At 38.2% G+C, this 18954-nt stretch overlaps 1 protein-coding gene across 3 annotated transcripts in view; it reads right to left on the bottom strand.

Moving 5' to 3' along the window:
* Lyst (lysosomal trafficking regulator) overlaps positions 1–18954 on the bottom strand; it is a 176466-nt gene that overhangs the window by 112917 nt on the left and 44595 nt on the right. For all 3 annotated transcript variants that reach the window (XM_029547347.1, XM_029547346.1, XM_021215502.2), the window contains exons 4-7: positions 9391–9481; positions 5008–7087; positions 2824–3832; positions 942–1103 (exon numbers count right to left, since the gene is read on the bottom strand). In XM_029547347.1, coding sequence (XP_029403207.1) covers positions 942–1103; positions 2824–3832; positions 5008–7087; positions 9391–9481 — 3342 coding nt within the window. The remainder of the gene's footprint in view (positions 1–941; positions 1104–2823; positions 3833–5007; positions 7088–9390; positions 9482–18954) is intronic.

Genomic DNA, 18954 nt, shown 5'->3' with positions numbered 1-18954 from the left:
GGATCTACAGATCTTTTTGTTTTGTTTTGTTTTTTTTTTTCGAGACAGGGTTTCTCTGTATAGCCCTGGCTGTCCTGGAGCTCACTCTGTAGACCAGGCTGGCCTCGAACTCAGAAATCTGCCTGTCTCTGCCTCCCAAGTGCTGGGATTAAAGGTGGGGAACTTTTGTTTGTTTGTTTGTTTGTTTGTTTCGAGACAGGGTTTCTCTGTGTAGTCCTGACTGTCCTGGAACTCACTTTGTAGATCAGGATCGCCTCAAACTCAGAAATCCGCCTGCCTCTGCCTCCCAAGTGCTGGGATTAAAGTTTCAGGAAAATGAGTTTCAGTGGGAAAAAATTAAAAATAATTACTTTTTAAAAAAGGTTAAGAGAACTCAAAATTTCTAATGCTGCCCTCTATATGAGTGTTAGTCATTTTTGTTGAGCAATTTAAAATTAAAGTCAGTAGAGAGTTCTGTTATACCAATACAACAAGACAGACAAGATATCTAACTATCACTATTCCTGAGTTATTTAATAAAATAGATTATCAGCTGCTACAAACCAGGATTTCCTTTAAAAATACTTCAGGGAAAGGAGAGAGGAAAGGAGAATGTTGATTCTGAGGAGTCAATTATATTGTTTCTGTTTAGATTTGAAATTTTCTAAACTGAAATATTTTAGGGAAAAAAGAATATCAGTAATATTATCAAACCTTAATATATCTTGTCTTACTGGGAACAGTTATCAACAAATTTCCAGGTTAGGTTAACTGCTTTTCTTTGAAGCAGGACAATTGATGAAATACTTACTATCCCTTCCAGATGATGGAGAAATGAACCAACCAAGGAAATCACCTGATCAAAATTCATGTTCCTGTGATTTAAATCAATGCCCTGGTCCCACCCCACAAGCACCTGTTTCTGCTAACCAGACCTAAGAACACAGCACATGGATTCATACCTTTTCAGTCACAGCATCACCAATATCCAAATCTGCTGAATGATTCCCCAGGGCTACTCGAAGCAGGGCATCAAATAAAGGCTTTGCCAATTCTGTTTCTGCCACCTTTGACTGGGAAAGGTGTTCCCTCAGTTCACACAATATATTTTCCACAGACAAGCCCTAAGGTAAAATGAAAGACTAAGAATATCAATAATACACTTTTAAAAAGTGACAAAGGATTACAAGAAGCAGGGGGAAGAATCCATTTATTTGTAATTGATATGAAGGTAAACTGACTGCAAAAGAAATTTGAGTTCTTATCCAAATAATGTACTTTTAAAATTTTGTTCAATCATTAAAAAATCCACTCTTAGCAGGGTGGTGGTGATAAAAGCCTTTAATCCTAGCACATAGGAGGCAGAGTCAGGTGGATCTTTGAGTTCAGGCTAGCCTGGTTCACAGAGCAAGTTCCAGAATAGCCAGCGCTACACAGAGAAACCCTGTCTTGAAAAAAATATAAATCCACTTTTTGGAGGCGGGGAAGATGGCTCAGTGGTTAAAACTCCTTGCAGAGAACCCAAATTCCATTTCCAACACCTATATGGCAGTGCACAACTGTCTGTAACTGCAGTTCCATGGAATTCAATACTCTCTCCTCTGACCTCCCCAGACAGTTTGCACACATAGTGTACAGACATATATCCAGGCAAAATAGCAGCATACACATAACATAAAAAAATAAATAAATCTTAAAATTTTTACCAAGTCATTCTTTGAAACTTCAGAATTTTAGTTATCTCTAGAGTTTACAAATTCCTTATTCTTAAAGGTTCTCTAAGATTCTCAGAAGCAGTTCTAATTATTTTTTTTTCTTTTGCCTTCAGTTCTATCCTTTGAATGAAGCTATTACACTTGCCTCGCTCTCTATAACAGTAAATTAAAAAAAAAAACCAACAAAAATAAAAAAACAAAAAAAAACCTTATCTTTCTTTTAAGGAATTCCAAGTCTAAAAGTAAAACAAATAGGACAGACCAGATGATAACCACAACAAAACCATAAACAAAGGTCAGAAAATATGGGCAGAGTACCCAACAGTAACACTAAGATTGTGAACTTCTAAACTCTAAAACAAAATGACCTCAACTACTCATTTAACAGTGAGTTCACACACTATCCTAAGGGGGCTTTTGCAGAAAAACAGTAAGCTTCTTTAGAGTAGGGACTATGTTGTGTGTCCCTTGTGTCCTCCAGACATGGTATTCTGCTAAGCACAAAAGGGTTTTCTAAAAACAAAGTATGTAGCAAATGGAAGCGGGGAGGGCCATGAGGTCCCTCCTGTTCCCTCCCCTCACCCCCCTGTGGATTTAACAGGCAGATAATGGTAGCAAGGGAAAAGAGCTCCTGAGGCCCCAGCCCTCTCAGAATCTATAAGGAGTTAATGGTTCCTGGGGAAAGACATTTTTCTCCTGATATAACCACTGGCGAGGAACTCTTGCTCTGGTAAATAATTCTTCATCCAGGATTTTACAAGAAACTCTAATAAAACGTAGCAGGCTTTACACACACACACACACACACACACACACACACACACACCCCAAACAACAACAACAAAAAATATGAAATAGAAAGGGAACTAGCTGGGATAAGGAAGGGGATGAGTGAGAGGGAAGAAAGAGAAAGCAAGGAGGGTAAATTGATATAAATACACTATATACATAAAACTGTCATTATGAGTTCCAGTTTTATATATAATTAATACTTGAAAATAAATTTAAAAGATGTTGCAAAATAGACAATGTTAAGTTAGAACTTGTATATCATATATTATTATATGTATATGCAATACATATAATCCAGATATATGCTACGTGAGATGGACTAAGTACAAAGTATCACCTGAGACGGTAGCTCCAATTCCATCTTCTGTTGGCAGGCTCTGGCACTATGAAGACAAATGGCCAGGAGAGACTCCAAAAGTCGTATGCTCTGGAGAGAAGTCTCACTTTGTTGACTCATAAATGCCTTTCCTTCCCCAGGAACAGATTCAGTAGCTAAAATCTGCTCTGCACTTGTGGGAAGCTTATGCTCTGACTCGAATTCACTACCGCTGGCAGTACTCTTTTTCAGAAATCCCAGTTCTGGTGCTGTTGCAGATGATACATCTCCCTTCAATGTCATCTCAGGTTGAGATAGCCTGATTAACTCTTGGTTTTCATTTCCACTCATTTCTCCCTGCCTTCTTTCTGGATCCTCTGTATGACTTCTGGATAGTTTTTGGATTATCATAAATATTAATTCATGGCACACTTGGAAACCACCAAGCCTGTGAAATTGTTTCTGGAAGACTGAGTTCAACATGTAGATCCAACGACACATGGACCAAATGTCTGCTGCATGGTGCAAACATTCAGGGGAAGGTAAGACAACGTTCTCAAGAGACAGACATGGTAGCATGTGACTTAATGGCTCACTGGCAGTGCTGTCATAGCCAGAAGTATCTTCTGACTCATTGGCAGACTCCCAATCAGAGTCTGCTTCTTTACTGACACATAGAAAAGCCACACAGAGGAAGAGGTTTATGGTGTTTATGTGAACATCCTGGTGAACGGTCTTTCGTTTTTTTGGATCAGGCTCTCTGAGGCTGGCATAAAACTTCCTGAGACTGCAAGGAGAATCTGAAGAAGCTTGCTGCTTATGGAGAGAAGGACCCACACTTAAGGGCGGCAACTCCTGTTGGATGTTTAACCCATCGACATCTAGAACTGCAGCATCTTTCTGTTGTTCCCCTAGGCTGACAATCAGAGTTTCAAATGCTTTCAGGGAATGACTTCGAATCCCATCTAAGTAATTTAGTTCAATTATTTGGTTTACTCCATTACAACTTAAAAACAAATCTCTTATTACCCTGTGAGAGATAGGAAAAAAAGATTTTTATATGACATAGTGAAACATTTATAAATAGGTACATATGTTATGTAAACATGTCATTGCTGTGTGTGGTATATACACCAAACACTGTCTACTCTGATTCATTATTTGAGTAGTTCTAAGATACTGATCAAGATCTCAAGTTACTTTCTAATAGCACTTACATGCTCATATACAGCTCTGGAAGTACTTAAAAGGAAATAGTTTTATATATCACACATTAAAAGAACAACTCAAGAAGGAAATTTGTCTTCAAATAATAAATTCCATAGAAATCCTAAATATCATAACTATTACCGGGAGGGCAGGCATATATTTCCTTCACTTGCTGCCTTGGTTCTCTAACACTCTGCTCAGGACTGCCCAAGTTAACAATCTTAATTACCCCAAAATTAACAATCACAAAATTTGGAAAATTCATTGATAAAATACAATTTAGACTTTCTTTTTGCTTATGTGTATTTTCTACTCTGTCTGAGTAATAAATATGACTGTGGCATTTAAGAAATCATCTCCTACTGCCACTAACTAGAAACTCAGTTCATGTATGTGCAAATTTTACACAGTCATAAGCACATAAATACTACTTCAAGCTTTATGTGCTACTCATAATATATAAGCTCTTTTCCTGTTCTAACATGATCTTTATAAACATTTTAATGGGTTTTACTATGCTATCTACATTGTTAATACAAAACAATCATTTAAACTGGCCTTCTCTCTTAGATATCTCTGTCTCACACATTTCTTTCCTTCAGAAATATAACCAAAAATTTATTCCCCCCTCCACTGAGAAGTTAAAAATCAATGTCTCTAACTTCTTTCCTCTAACTACCTCCAGAAAAGTTAATTAAAATAATGTTTAAAAAATGGCATGGGGGGAGTGGGAGGTAGGATGGGATAAGGGATTTGTGGAGTGGAAACCGGAAAAGGGGATAACATTTGAAATGTAAACAAATAAAATATCCAATTTTAAAAAAGACATGGGAAGGGTGCTTTTTTTTGTTGGCAAACTAAAGTTCTTGATAGCAATACAGTTACTATGACTATACTATGGGTGAGTTCCTGGAGGTCAGAAACTCAAATATACACGTTTTCATCCCATGTTCAAAAGCATTCATTCAACTATAAACCATATGCACATGTACAAACCTGGATTTGAGTAGGACAGGTAGAGTTTTTAAATAAATCTGAAGCACTTCCTGAGGCAAATACTGTTTCAGTTGGCTACACATGTGAGTCTGAGCTGAAGGAATGCTTAGCTGTTGACAATGATGTACTAATTCAACTCCTCTTTGGAGCACAGGATTAAATATATAATTATACAATTTCCACTGAACAACTACATTGCCTTTCTGGATTAAATTGCAAATGTGATTTGCAATCTGAATGTTATGTAATCTGTCTTCTTGAAAGACAAAGTTCTGATAAGCCTCTAATGCATCCCATTTCCACAACAAGTCTTCAGACCCATTGCTTGGCAGGATCCCTTGAAATCGGTAGGAAGGACTGGGCAAGCCAGAGAAAGGACCAGCACCACACAAGGTGCCTTGCAGTGTCTCTCCTAACTTAGCCAGTTGGTCAGAGTCCACAGTACAGATGTTGCAAGCTGCTTTTTTAATTCTCTGTGATATCTCTGCTCCTCCCAACTGATCCAAAAGAAGTTTGCTAAGAACATTCAGTATATGCTGCTGAAAAACTTTCAGTGCTGGCAATTTAAAAGCATGGAGTAAAGGGACAATCACAGACTTAGGATCCATACAACAACAGATTCCAACATTGTGTACACCTGATAGGATCTGGATACAAGTGGTGCTCAGGGAAACCTGCTGTAGCAAGCGTAAGCACTGGTGAGCGCACACGGCGATGCAGCAGCACCTCTCTGGATACTGCACATCTCCCTCCGCAGTCTCTTCAAAGGGGCTTTTAGAAAGCTGATTTTTAAAAGCTGAAACCAGGAGACCCGAAAGATCACGGTGGTGCTGCATGAAGTGGGAATACTCACAACGCCGATGCCTTTTCCTTGTGCACATGGAATGATGAAGTTGCTCTGATTTCACTTTTTTCACAGTACTCATTATTTTTATTACACTGTTTATCAGGGCTTTCAAATGTTCTGCAGCCTCTGAAGGAACACCATCCCTTGAAAGCAGCCATTCCATCTGAAGAACTGCTGTTTCAAAGAGATTAAAACCTTGGTGCTGGATAAATTCTTGAACTAAATCCATGGCTTGACTGAAGTAAAAGGGATTTGAAGCTGCACTCTGAAGACAAGAGATGAGGAGCTGTAGAACTCCTTCCAGAAGCTCAGGTAGAAGAAGAGCTCTATGACGATACTTGGAAAATACAAAGCCCTCCTGGACCTCCTGCAGTGTTTTCTTTTGTCTCGGTGAGAAAGGGTCAGGTTGCTTTTCCAAGCAAGCTCTAATTTTTAAAGCTGCCCTAAGCAATTCAGTCAAATTTTTCCTAAGACTTTCTGGCATCGCCTCTGCAGTGCTAACGTCTACTGACATAAGATGCAGCACAGTTCTAAAGAGCATCCGTTGAACCAAAGCTACCGGCTCTTCTGTCCAACCTGCAGAAACCAGTTGTCTCTCCAAAGTGTCACTCTGGTTACAACAATCCCCAAACCCTGCTAGGAACTCAGTCAGTGTGGGTACTACACTGAGTGCTAGGGAAGAATTATGATTCAAAGCAATGTCAAACTTACAAACTTTTTCCAATAGAGATAACAAAACATGACATAAGTCAAAAGGTGAATTATTCATGTTACTGAGAATAGACAAAGCAGCTGGCTCACTTAATATGTCACCATTAGAATCCTGTCTCAGAATGACTTCTCTGGAGTTTTCCAAAGACATGGTGTCAGAAAGGACCTGTTCTTTGGTGGCAGAGGTGTCAATCTTGGCTACAAGGTGGTCGTCCTTAGGAGACTGTGTCAGAAACCGTGGCAGCGCGTGGAACCTCCTGTGTTTACTCACAACTGTACTTTTCTCATCTGAGTTGCCTTCGGAGTCAGAGGTGGAGAGCTGTGTCTTTCTTGCATCTCTTACAGAATAGCGATGGGTACTTTTACGCTGTCGCCTGATTTTTCGAAAAAGGTTTATTTTTGCAGAAACCTGACCAGATGGAGCACTTCCTTCTAAATATAATTTTCCCTGAGTTGATTTTTGCAAACTTGAGTTCTTTTCTTTGGTCAGGATTATATCAGATGACAATGGCAGGTTAAAATCTAATGAAATCAAGAAAGAAGACTTAGGTCAGTAACTGTCAAACTCAACACATATAGGCAATGACTCATAACCCACATGAGTCTGGCCTGGCATAATTTTCCTTCAAGGCTGCATTCCCTAGTTGTATCTCTGGGTCACTTCTCCCACACTTATCTTTTTAACTCTCAATGCCAGGTGGCATTAGCTCAGGGGACACAAACTGATTTAGAAAATAGCAAGGAAAAGAATTAGGAAAGTAGACCTAAGTTGAACCTATATATTGCATTGTGATTTCAAAATATGAGACTCTGAATTATTCAGCTGCTGTGCTCACCATTTAGAAATCTTTAGTGATGTTATAATTAAGACATAGAGTAGTTTATAGTGTCTCAGAACTTCAATATTCACCCATATGAATTCAAATTCGTAAGTATACAGCAAGTATTCATCAAGATAAGGATTAACACCAGGTTTAATGGCACCCAGACTTGAGATTTAAAGGATAAGTGTAGGCTGACATGACTGAGAGATGTAACAAGGAAAACAGCCTTGCAGGAAAATCCTGCTTGGCCAGACTCACAGTGAGGGCTGCAAGAGTTATTTCTATAGGGCCTTGTTCCCTGAATCAGCCAGAGGAAGGAATCAATCAGAGGGGAAGGGGAGGGAAAAAAGGGGGGGCAGGATCAGGTATAGAGGGAAATAGGAGAGAAGCCCAGAGGGCCTAGAGAATGAATAGAAATATGCAGTAGTGTGGGGTGAGGGATGGGGGGAACCAGGGACATGAGAGGCCCAATGGGGATGACCTCATCCAAAATCCCTAAAAGTGGGGAGATGGAACCTGAAGAGACCACCTCCAGGAGATAGACATGGGCTCAGTTGAGGGATGGGGCTACCCACCCAACAAAATTTCTGACCCAGAATTGTTTCTGACCAAATGAATTGCAGGGACAAAAATGGAACAGAGACTGAAGGAAAGGCCATCCAGAGACCACCGCCAACTTGGAATCCACTCCATACGCAGGCACCAAACTCCAACACTATTGCTGATGCCATTTGTGCTTGCAGACAGGAGCCTGGCATTGCTGTCCTGAGAGGCTCTGCCAGAAGCTGACTGAGACAGATACAGGTACTTACAGTCAAACACTGGACTGTGTTCAGGGACCCCAATGGAAGAGCTAGGGGAAAGACTGAAGGAGCTGAAGGGGAAGGAAAAACAACAATATCAAGTAACCGAACCCCTCAGAGCTCCCAGGGACTAAGCCACCAACCAAAGAGTACACATGGGCTGGTCCGTATGACTGCCTTGTCTGTTCTCATTAGGGGGAATGCGCTTGGTCCTGTGGAGGCTTGATGCCCCAGAGAAAGGGGATGTTAGAGGGATGAGATGGGAGTGGATAGGTGGGTGTGAGAACACCCTCTTAGAGGCAATGGGGAATGAGAATGGGGTGGGGGTGGGGTTGTGGACAGGGGATTGTAAAGGGAGATAACATTTGATAAATAATAAAATAATAAAAAAGAGCTCTATGTCAGATATGCATTAAAGTATAAGCAAGAAAAATATAACACAGAAAGATAATTTTAAACCAGGAGAATCTGAATTTAGGGGGAAACCAGGGAGAAACCTGATTATATTTCCACTGAAGTACTTAAAGGTTCATGTGTTTATACATGCATAGTTACCAAAATCAGAAATTAAAACTGAACAATGGTGGCAAATGCCTTTAATCTCAGCACTTGGGAGGCAGGGGCAGGTCGATCTCTGAGTTCAAGGCCTGTCTGTGTGGTCTATGGAGCAAGTTCCAATACAGCCAGAGCTACACAGAGAAATCACGCATCAAAAAACCAAAATCAAAACTAAAACCAAAACAAAACAAAGCAAAATTAAAATTACCTATTGATCTCATAATTTTATTTAGCCTTGAAACAACATATGACTTCAACACGCAAAATTAGAAAAATTGAACTAAAGAAAATACTGTAGACAGCAGTCTTTAAGCAAAGAGCTGTAATTTGTTTCTTCAAAGTCTTCACCACCCATCTTCCTAATGCAGCGTACCTAGTAACTTCTTTCAGTAAGTACTTTGCCTCTTCATGTATTTTGCATTTGTCATTTGAAGCACCACAGTTTTTATATTACTAGAAGAAATAAAAATATTCTTGCCTAATGAGTTTTTCATGCCAGATATATAATAAAAATATCACCGCAGTATCTACTGCTCTGCATCTGATGCTGTGGTAACTGATCAGGCAAAAGTAGATTTGCAAAAAAACTTCTTTCCCAACAGGACTTGATAATGCAGGTGACCTATGGAAAAGGACATACCTGTTGCCTGCTGTTCCTGAACAGGTATCTTCCACACCAAGGGAAGGAGCGACAGAAGAAGAGTCAGGAGTTCTTCTCTGCATGTCAGGGCCTGTGTCAGAAACACAAGTCTTTCATGTTCTAAGGCCCCAAGACACATTAATTCCTAACATCCTACATTTATCTGAAACAAAAACAAAACTTTTCCTTAAAAAAAAAAAAAGTTACATTTTAAAACCAAGGATCAAATTAACCTATTTTAAGTCCAAGTCAAACTGTGGATCCTTTTCAATTTATAAGCATTTCTAACCACAGAAGAATGTAAGATTATGTGATGGTATTTAGCACATTCTCACTAATACTTCAAGAAGAGCTGTTACTGACACCATGCACATTGCAAGAATTCCTCACCAATAAAAAAACAGACTTGTTAAGTAAAACTAAAAAATTAAATCTTATGAACTATTAATTAATAACAAAGTTATTAATAATTAAAAATTAAATCCTATAAGCAATTAATAAAGTTACTACAAAATGTAAGTCTTCATGTAGTTAAATATAAAAAAATAAAAAACAATTTTTAAAAGAGAAAGCAAAATTAATAATACATTTGAAAAGATTTATCAGTGAAGATAATTAAATATATTAATTGCACACTCTATTATTCTTTTTGAAGTAAATGGCCCATGTTGGAAAAGGTCTCTTTATTTTGACCATAAAATACATACACACAGACAGAAGAATAGAAGACATATAGTATCTCCCTAGTATTGAACTAAATTCCAGTATTGAACTGGTATTCAGTTTAGAAGTTCAGACAACAAGAACAATTATCAGAAGTGTTGAAGAAGGACTGAAACTAGACAGCTATAGCTGGGACGCCTGAAACATGAGTGGCCCAGTATTTAATGAACAGTTAAGCCAGTACTTATTCCTTCTCATACCATTCCTTGGGGAGGGAAGCAAGGTGAGACAAGATTTGCGAGGCAGAACTGGGATAAGTAGGAACAGCCAATGTTAGCAGCAGGGTCACAATGATTACTAAGTGACTCTACAACAAATAGACACACAGACATATGAGAAACTATACGATAGAACTGAAATGGCTCATAGTTAATTTTCAATGATGTTCAGTTGGGGAAAAAACTCCTCACAGGTTTCTGGCTTAGGTAACTAGGTGCCAAAAACATCTCCACCAAGAAAGAAAATCTAAGAGAGATACTAAGTTAGGCTAAAGATGATGGATTGACTTAACTTTTTTAATTATATGTTATTTATTTAATGCATGTACTGTTAGGCTTAGTAGCAAATACCTTTACCTAAGCCATCTCACTGGCCAAGATGCATTTTTTTAGACATATATAATGTGAATGGAGATATTATATTATATATAATTATTTAATTATAACTATATATAACATATTTGTATGTATGTATATATATATATATATCACAACTCATAATTGAGGTAGCTATCCCTAATATAATCTGTCTACTTAAGCTATGAAAATCACTTGGGTGGATGACTAGGACATAAGTAAGGGTTTCCAGAGAGCAAGCTGAAGGATGAGAGAACTGATGACAATGGGATTCAGAGCTCCAAGAGTCTTCAAAGAAGTAAGGGTGGGCAGTGCTGAAGGATGCCTGTTGAGCAGATTGACAAACAGACTGTTAGAGATGTGAAGTCAGAGACACCTCAGAAGAGAGCAGTGAAAGAAGGGCAGTCACAGGATGCAAGCTGGCCTTTCTGAGCTGTGTAAGCTGGCTGAAAAGCCTTAAGCAGCTGGAGGGAGCTGGCAACATTCACAACTACAGCTTTAATGGAGGGAAATGTAATGATGAGAGTCTGAGGACCTGTTTCAGCTGAATAGTCAAAGGAGTTAAAGAAAGAGTCCTAGTCTTAAAGTAAATCGCTTTTTAGCTCTCATTAATCCCTCAGAGATGTCCAAATCTGGGTCTTTAGTGGATGGCCACACAACATTCTAAGGGAACAAGCTGTCCTGGTGAGTGAGTTCTTGCTCTGTAACAGTACACTGGCAAACCATCACTGCTATGTGAACAAACATTCCTGCCCCACCTGAGGCTCAGCATGGTCTGGAACCACCACACAAAGTCAAGCTCCAGCAACATCTGTTCTGTGAGGCTCCTGTTCCCCTCAGTTCACCATAGACTTATAGACCACAAACCCTTGAAAAGGATGAGACTGCAGCAAGTACAGACCTTTGGGGTCTGACCCTGCTATGCTAGAGCAGTCCCTGGTGAAGAGAGGGGATACACTGGCAGCTGAATGCAACAATTTCTCATTTCATATAATTACTGTATTTATAAAACAACTCATTATCGGGGTAGTTTTCCCTAATAAGGTTATTGTGTGTGTTTTTGTGTGTGCAGATACCACAGGGTATGTCTAGATGTAAGGAGTTGTTTCTCTCCTTCCACCTTTACATGAATAAGTTCTGGAGATCAAACCTAGCACACGCTTCTCTTGCAATCAACTTTACCCACTGAGCCACTGAGCCACCTCACTAGCCCCCATTCTATTACTTTTTAAAGTGCCAGCCATATAGTCTTACTTTGGTTTTTGTTTTGTTTTGTTTTGTTTACTTGTTTCGTTGGTTTTTATCCTTTCTGGTCTTAGGAGAAACTCCTCATGTAATTCTGTTCTTTGAAATCCATAAATATTTTTCTTGTATTTGATGGTACACTGGAAAAGCAGGCTTTCAGTTATTTCAAATGAAATTGCAATTCTATCTCCCCAAATCCTAAGTATGCACAATAGATATAGTATCTAGAAAGAAGGGTTGTTCCTTAATACCAGATCCATACATGCCACACCCACACATGCCACGCACAGAGCCATTCCAAGGTTTCTTTCCATGACCTAACATATAGAAATGAGTTTATATCACACCTTTCCTTACTTAACACTTACACTTAGATCATGCCTTTAAATTTTTCCCCTATCAACAATAAATAATGAAATAGTTCTCACTGAGGTGTCCCTTTCTGAATTCAGTTGAAGAGGCATGTTACAAGTACTTGCCAGGTACCAGGCACAGCTGTTTCTACAGAGACATCCAGTAGCCATAGTGACAGGAGACGGAGGAAGAACAAGCAAGTCAAGGAAAGGCTGAGATCCCAGCCCAGACACACAGACAGGAGACGCAAAGGTAGGCATCAGTGGAGACTTTGTCATGGAATGTCTGATATACCAAGGACTATGAATGGCAGCCAGAAAGTATGCAAAATTACTGCAGTTATTCAATGGTATTACAAATAGTGTCTTGGCATACTAAACTTAACTTTCCAAATGTGAAGACATAATATCCTAACAGCATAACACATTGCTATTCTTCATTTCTTCTCTAAGAATTTTATTCTAATATATATGTATTGTACACATAAAAAATATTTCTTCATTAGGATTATCTAAGCTTTTTTTTTCCATTCCCTAACTGTATAGCTACTGAGAAAACGGAGACTTAACAAGTCTGTTAACAAGTACTGTTTGGTTTGGTTTGGGTTTTTTTGTTTGTTTTTTTTTAAGCTTTGCTAAAAAAGATTTCCTAATGGTTGTTTTTATTTCTGTACACATCACTTTGAAAAACAATATTTTTCTGTCCCCGTTTATTTGTTACTACGTTTGTTTGCTTATTTGTTGTAGACAGGGCTTTACTATACAACCCAGATTTGATTTCAAACTCACTCTGATGGCCTTGAGCTCACAGTGATCCTCCTATATTTGTGTTCCATGTGCTAAAATTACAGATGGTGCCATCATGCTCAAAGCTAGTAATACACTTTAAAAATCCATTTGACTATTGCATTTCTTTAAAACAAGGTATTGCTAGGCATAGTGACATACGTCTTTAATCCCAGCACTTGGGAGGCAGAGGCAAGATGATCTCTGAATTTAAGGTCAGACTGACCTATATAGCAAGTCTCAGGACAGCTAGGACTACATAAAGAAACCTGTCTCAAGGGAAAAAAAAAACAATAATAAAACAAGATATCAAGTAGGAATAGGAATAAAGAGTTCTACTTGTAATGGTCCTATGTAGATCTCACTAAAAATATTACTTGTTCTTCTACTCTTTTTTTTCAATTTTTTATTATTTTCTTCATTTACATTTCAAATGCTATCCCAAAAGTCCCCTATACCCTTCCCCCCCACCACCCTGCTCCCCTACCCACTCACTCCCACTTCTTGGCCCTGGCTTTCCCCTATACTGGAGCATATAAAGTTTGCAAGACCAAGAGGCCTCTCTTCCCAATGATGGCCGACTAGGCCATCTTCTGCTACATATGCAGCTAGAGACACGAGCTCTGGGGGTTACTGGTTATTTCATATTGTTGTTCCACCTACAGGGTTGCAGACACCTTCAGCTCCTTGGGTACTTTTTCTAGCTCCTCCATGGGGGTCCCTGTGTTCCATCCTATAGATGACTATGAGCATCCACTTCTGTGTTTGCCAGGCACTGGCATAGCCTCAAAAGAGACAGCTATATCAGGGTCCTTTCAGCAAAATCTTGCTGACATATGCAATAGTACTCCTCCATTTTTGGTGGGACTGCAAGCTGGTACAACCACTCTGGAAATAAGTCTGGCGGTTCCTCAGAAAATTGGACATAGTACTACCGGAGGATCCAGCAATACCTCTCCTTGGCATATATCCAGATGATGTTCCAACTAGTAATAAGAACACATGACCCACTATGTTCATAGCAGCCTTATTTATAATAGCCAGAAGCTGGAAAGAACCCAGATGTCCCTCAACAGAGGAATGGATACAGAAAATGTGGTACACTTACACAATGGAGTACTACTCAGCTATTAAAAACAATGAATTTATGAAATTCCTAGGCAAATGGATGGATCTGGAGGGTATCATCCTGAGTAAGGTAACCCAATCACAAAAGAACTCACATGATATGCACTCACTGATAAGTGGATATTAGCCCAGAAACTTAGAATACCCAAGATACAATTTGCAAAACATATGAAACTCAAGAAGAAGGAAGACCAAACTGTGGATACTTCGTCCCTCCTTAGAATGGGGAACAAAATACCCATGGAAGGAGTTACAGAGACAAAGTTTGGAGCTGAGATGAAAGGATGGACCATCCAGAGACTACCCCACCTGGGGATCCATCCGATAATCAGCCACCAAACGCAGACACTATTGCATATGCCAGCAAGATTTTGGGTCTCTGACTCCTCTGTAGTGTTATGTCTCCAATATCACCAATACTTTCAGCTAGGACAGAAAAGGCTCTAAAGAAGACACTGTAACATGTGTGGAAGAAAAGTGTAAGAACTGTATCGCCTACCTCACACTCTATCCAAATAGTAACTCTAAGTAGAGCACAGATATAAGGTAAAAACAAGTCTAAACTGCTAGGCAGGCTGAGAATATTGCTCTCTAGGTAAAATGTTTATATTGTATTCATAAGATTCTAGCTTTAAGCCCCAGCACTACATTAAAATTAAATAAACACATGAATTAAAATAGCTTTTAAAGTAGGACAATATATTACACTTTTGGGTTGTAAGACATAAAATTTTAGAACAGAAAGTACCACTGCAAAAGGTAACTTTATTTTCTGAAGATACTGTTAAGGCTGGGGATATAGCTCAGTGGTTTAGTGCTTGCCTAACATTCAAGAGGCCCTGGGTTTGATCCCTAGCACTTAGGAACAACAGAACACTTAGCAATAAAAAGGCAGCCAGGTACAATGGCACATATCTCTGTAACTCTAGTCCTGGATAAGCCTAAAAAGGAGAATGGAGAATTAGAGGCAGGCATGGACTGCCTATTGAAACCCTATCTTAAAAGAAAAAAAAGAAAGAAGGAAGGAAGAAAAGAAAGCAAAGAGAAGATAAAACAAGAAGAGAAGGAAGGGTAGGGGAGAGAAAGGGCCTGTCACAAACAAAATATTTGCATGCTAACAAAGACTTCTATCTCTAATACATGAAGAACTGTACTGAATGACAAAAAAATGGGCCTTCAAAATGGAATAAACTTAGACATTCATAAAACAAGATACAAGAGTCCCCCTTTTCCAGTTTCACATTCCGTGGTTTTGGTTACTCACAGTTAGTTACTACAATAAAAGAAAACACAATTTTATCAATTGTGGAATTATTTTATCAATTATTGTTTATCTTTTACTGTGCTAAGTTTATAAACTACACTTTATCATAGATATCTACATGTAGGACAGGAAATTATATATATACAGTTTAGTACTAACTACTACATCCAGTGTAATAGCACACATATCTCTTGAAGAAAAGAGTAGTCATACACACACACACACACACACACACACACACACACACATATGTGTGTGTATGTGTGTGTGTGTGTATATATATATATATATATATATACACATATATATGTGTGTATATATATATTACTAAAAAATAGTCAACATCCTTAGTTGTCAGGAATAAACTTAGATAAAGTTTTCATGCTCACTTAAAAATGGCTAGTACTAGAAGGAGGGTGGCATAAATCTTAGAGAAGATATATATAGAACAACTAGAATTCTTATACAAAGCTAATGAAAAAATGGCTCAACCACTGAAAACGACTTGCAGGTTCTTACAAAGTTACACAAATAACTGTCCTTTCACCTGTAATTTCCATGCCCAATGAAAGATGTAAACACAGGAAGACTTATAAGAATGTCCACAGAAGTTTTATTCATAATAACCAAATGCAAACAATCTAAACAGCTGAACAACAGGTAAACAGTTAAACTGTGGTACAAGAAAACACTAATCAGAAACAAACAAACAAACATGACTGACTGACTGATGCAAGAGCATGAATTCAACAAGCTCTGTCACAAGAGGGCAAACTGTGATCACAGAATTACACTCAGATGCCAGCAATCCACACAGCAGTTACCTCACAGTGGGCAGCTGGCAAAGGCTGTCTGAAAAGGGCATGATGGAGCACCGAGTGTGACAGTGCTTGCAGGGACATAATAAACCCTTGTCAAAATTCATCCACCTATATAGTTTACATATGCACATTTACTGTGTTGATTCTATCTCAATAGTCTACTTAATTCTTTATAGTAAATATTGGTAAAGCAAAATGGGTCTATAGTGGACGAAAAAGGGTGTGAGTCACCCCTTCCCCCAAATACTCAAAAATGCCCCTACTCATACAAAAGCTGAAGTCTGCTCTACAATGTGCAGTTTTGTCATCTTAAGAGAGACATCTTGTTCAACTAATTTCCTTTAAGGACTCAAATGGTCATTTTCCACTTACCATCTGAAACAACCAAATATAGATAAATTCTATTTTAAAAATGGCTATTTATCTAAACTCCAAAGACAGTATCTACTGTCCCTACTACCATTGCTTTAAATATTCCCAAAAGTGACTAGGTAGGAAGAAGAGATAAAAAATTATTATTGCAGTTAAAGGTTGAGTAATTCTAGTCCTTTAGCTACAAACCAAAGGTTATTTCACAAAGGGATCTATAATATTTACAATCCAACACAGTTCATAATAACTCTTATGCTGGATAATAAACAGATAGCCTAGCCTTATAAAGGACATATAATTCGAACAAACTTACAAAAAAGTATGCTTTTGAACTTATAAGGGAAAAAAAGCTCAGCATATTTAGTTGTCAATGAATTACAAATAAAATTATAAGCTTTGGGACTGGAAGGATGGCTCAGCAGTTAAAAGCACTAGCTACTGTCTAAAGGATCTGGGTTCAATTTCCATTACCCACATGGCTGCTCATAACCATCTGTTACTGCAGTGTCAGGTGATCTGACACCCTCTCTTCTGGCCTCTGTGGGTGCAAGGCACATACATAGTACACAGACATGTATGTAGGCAAAACATAAAATAATTCAAACAAAGTATAATGTTACCATTTCAAATTCATTTAGATGTCTAATCCTAAAATATAACAAAGCATTATTGAAAACTATTGCTGCTATTATGACTTAGATGATTTTAGGCATTTTAATAATACATTAAAGGATTTTTGTGGATTATAAGGGAAAGTGAAATCTACAGCCATGAAAAGCAGATTAGTGGTAGCTTAGGGCTAGGAGGAGGGTGGAAAAGCATGGCTAGACTACAGGTTTCTTTTTGAGATAATGAGGGTTTTCTAAAATTGCCTCTGATGATGGCGCACATATTTCTGAGTGTCCAAAATACAACTGAATTTTGCACATGAAATGGATAAAGACTGTAATAAACTATATCTCCATAACAGTATTAGTTGAAAAGCCAGAGATTTTGATTGGGACTATATTGGAAGGTATAGGTCAATTTAGAGAAAACATGTACCTTTACAGTATGATTCTTTGAACACATGGAAATTGAATCATTTTCTACTTAATTAAATATCCCATGCTTTCTTATAATAATGTTTTATAGAATTCTATGCAAAAGTATTATATATTTTTATTAGATTTATTGATGAATATATGTAGGGCCTTTTGATGAATATATATGGAGACGCATTGGCCAAGGACAAGGAAATGGGCTTCAGGCAGGAATCTGACATTGGCCATGACAGGGATGTAAGCTCAGGCAGGAATCTGGCATGAGGGCATGATAAGGAAGTTTTGGCAAGAATCTAACTTTAGGCTATAATAGGGAAGTAGGGTAAGGCAGGAATTTTAATCTTAGGGTGCAACAAAAGAAGTAGGTTTCAGGCAAGATTTTGGGCTTGGAGTGGAAAGTGGGTTGAAGTATTTTGGTCATTATGACAAGCCCTCTTAAACAACTCTCATGGCAGTAATCCCCGGACTTTGCTTACTGCCTTGTTATTTCTTTATTGTACTGCTTGCCCTGAATACTTGCATGTAATTAAAATGGTATAAAAAGCAGATTTGAAAAATTAAATTTAACTCCAGTTTCAGAATTTACTGGGGTCATACTACAATGTTGTCTGTTTTTTTTCTTTTTAATCCTCACTTTCGTGCTGGAGAACCTGTTGACTGACTGAGCGGGCTTGGTCAAATATATTTCTGTTGCTATTTATATAATATCTTTAAAAAGAGAAGCTAGATGTGGTGTCTATACTCCTATACTCCTAGTACCGGGGAACTGAGGCAGGAGGATCAAGAGTTCTAGGCTGGCCTGGGTTATATTGTGAGTTCTAAAACCTTGTTTCTAATAACTTGGGAGCTAGGGAGAGAAGGAGGAAAAGGATTGAGTGAAGAAAAAACAAAAAAAAAATGTATCTAATTCGCATTAAACTTCTAAAACTGAATTCTAATCTTTACTGAAAACATAAACTCCTCTTTTGAATTATAACCCTATGTTTCTATGAATAAACATGGTAATCTCATGCTATTAAAAGTCAAAAGCTATGGAGACGCATTATTAAGAAAATGTTTCTTCCATTTTATAAGACTAGATCTTTTGCTGAACCTCAGCCAGAGTTAATAATACCTTGAAGTTACCTAGGACTTAAGACTGGACCAGGATGTAGTGGTATATGTCTTTAGTCTTAGCACTTGGGAGGCAGAGGAGGACAAGTCTCTATGGGTTTGAGGACTCTCTGGTCTATACAGTGAATTCTAAGAAAGCCA

This window comes from Mus pahari, chromosome 16, assembly GCF_900095145.1.
Source record: "Mus pahari chromosome 16, PAHARI_EIJ_v1.1, whole genome shotgun sequence".
Taxonomy (NCBI): Eukaryota; Metazoa; Chordata; class Mammalia; order Rodentia; family Muridae; genus Mus; species Mus pahari.
The sequence above is the reverse complement of the archived record's forward strand: the minus strand, read 5'-3'. Positions and strand labels throughout refer to the sequence as shown.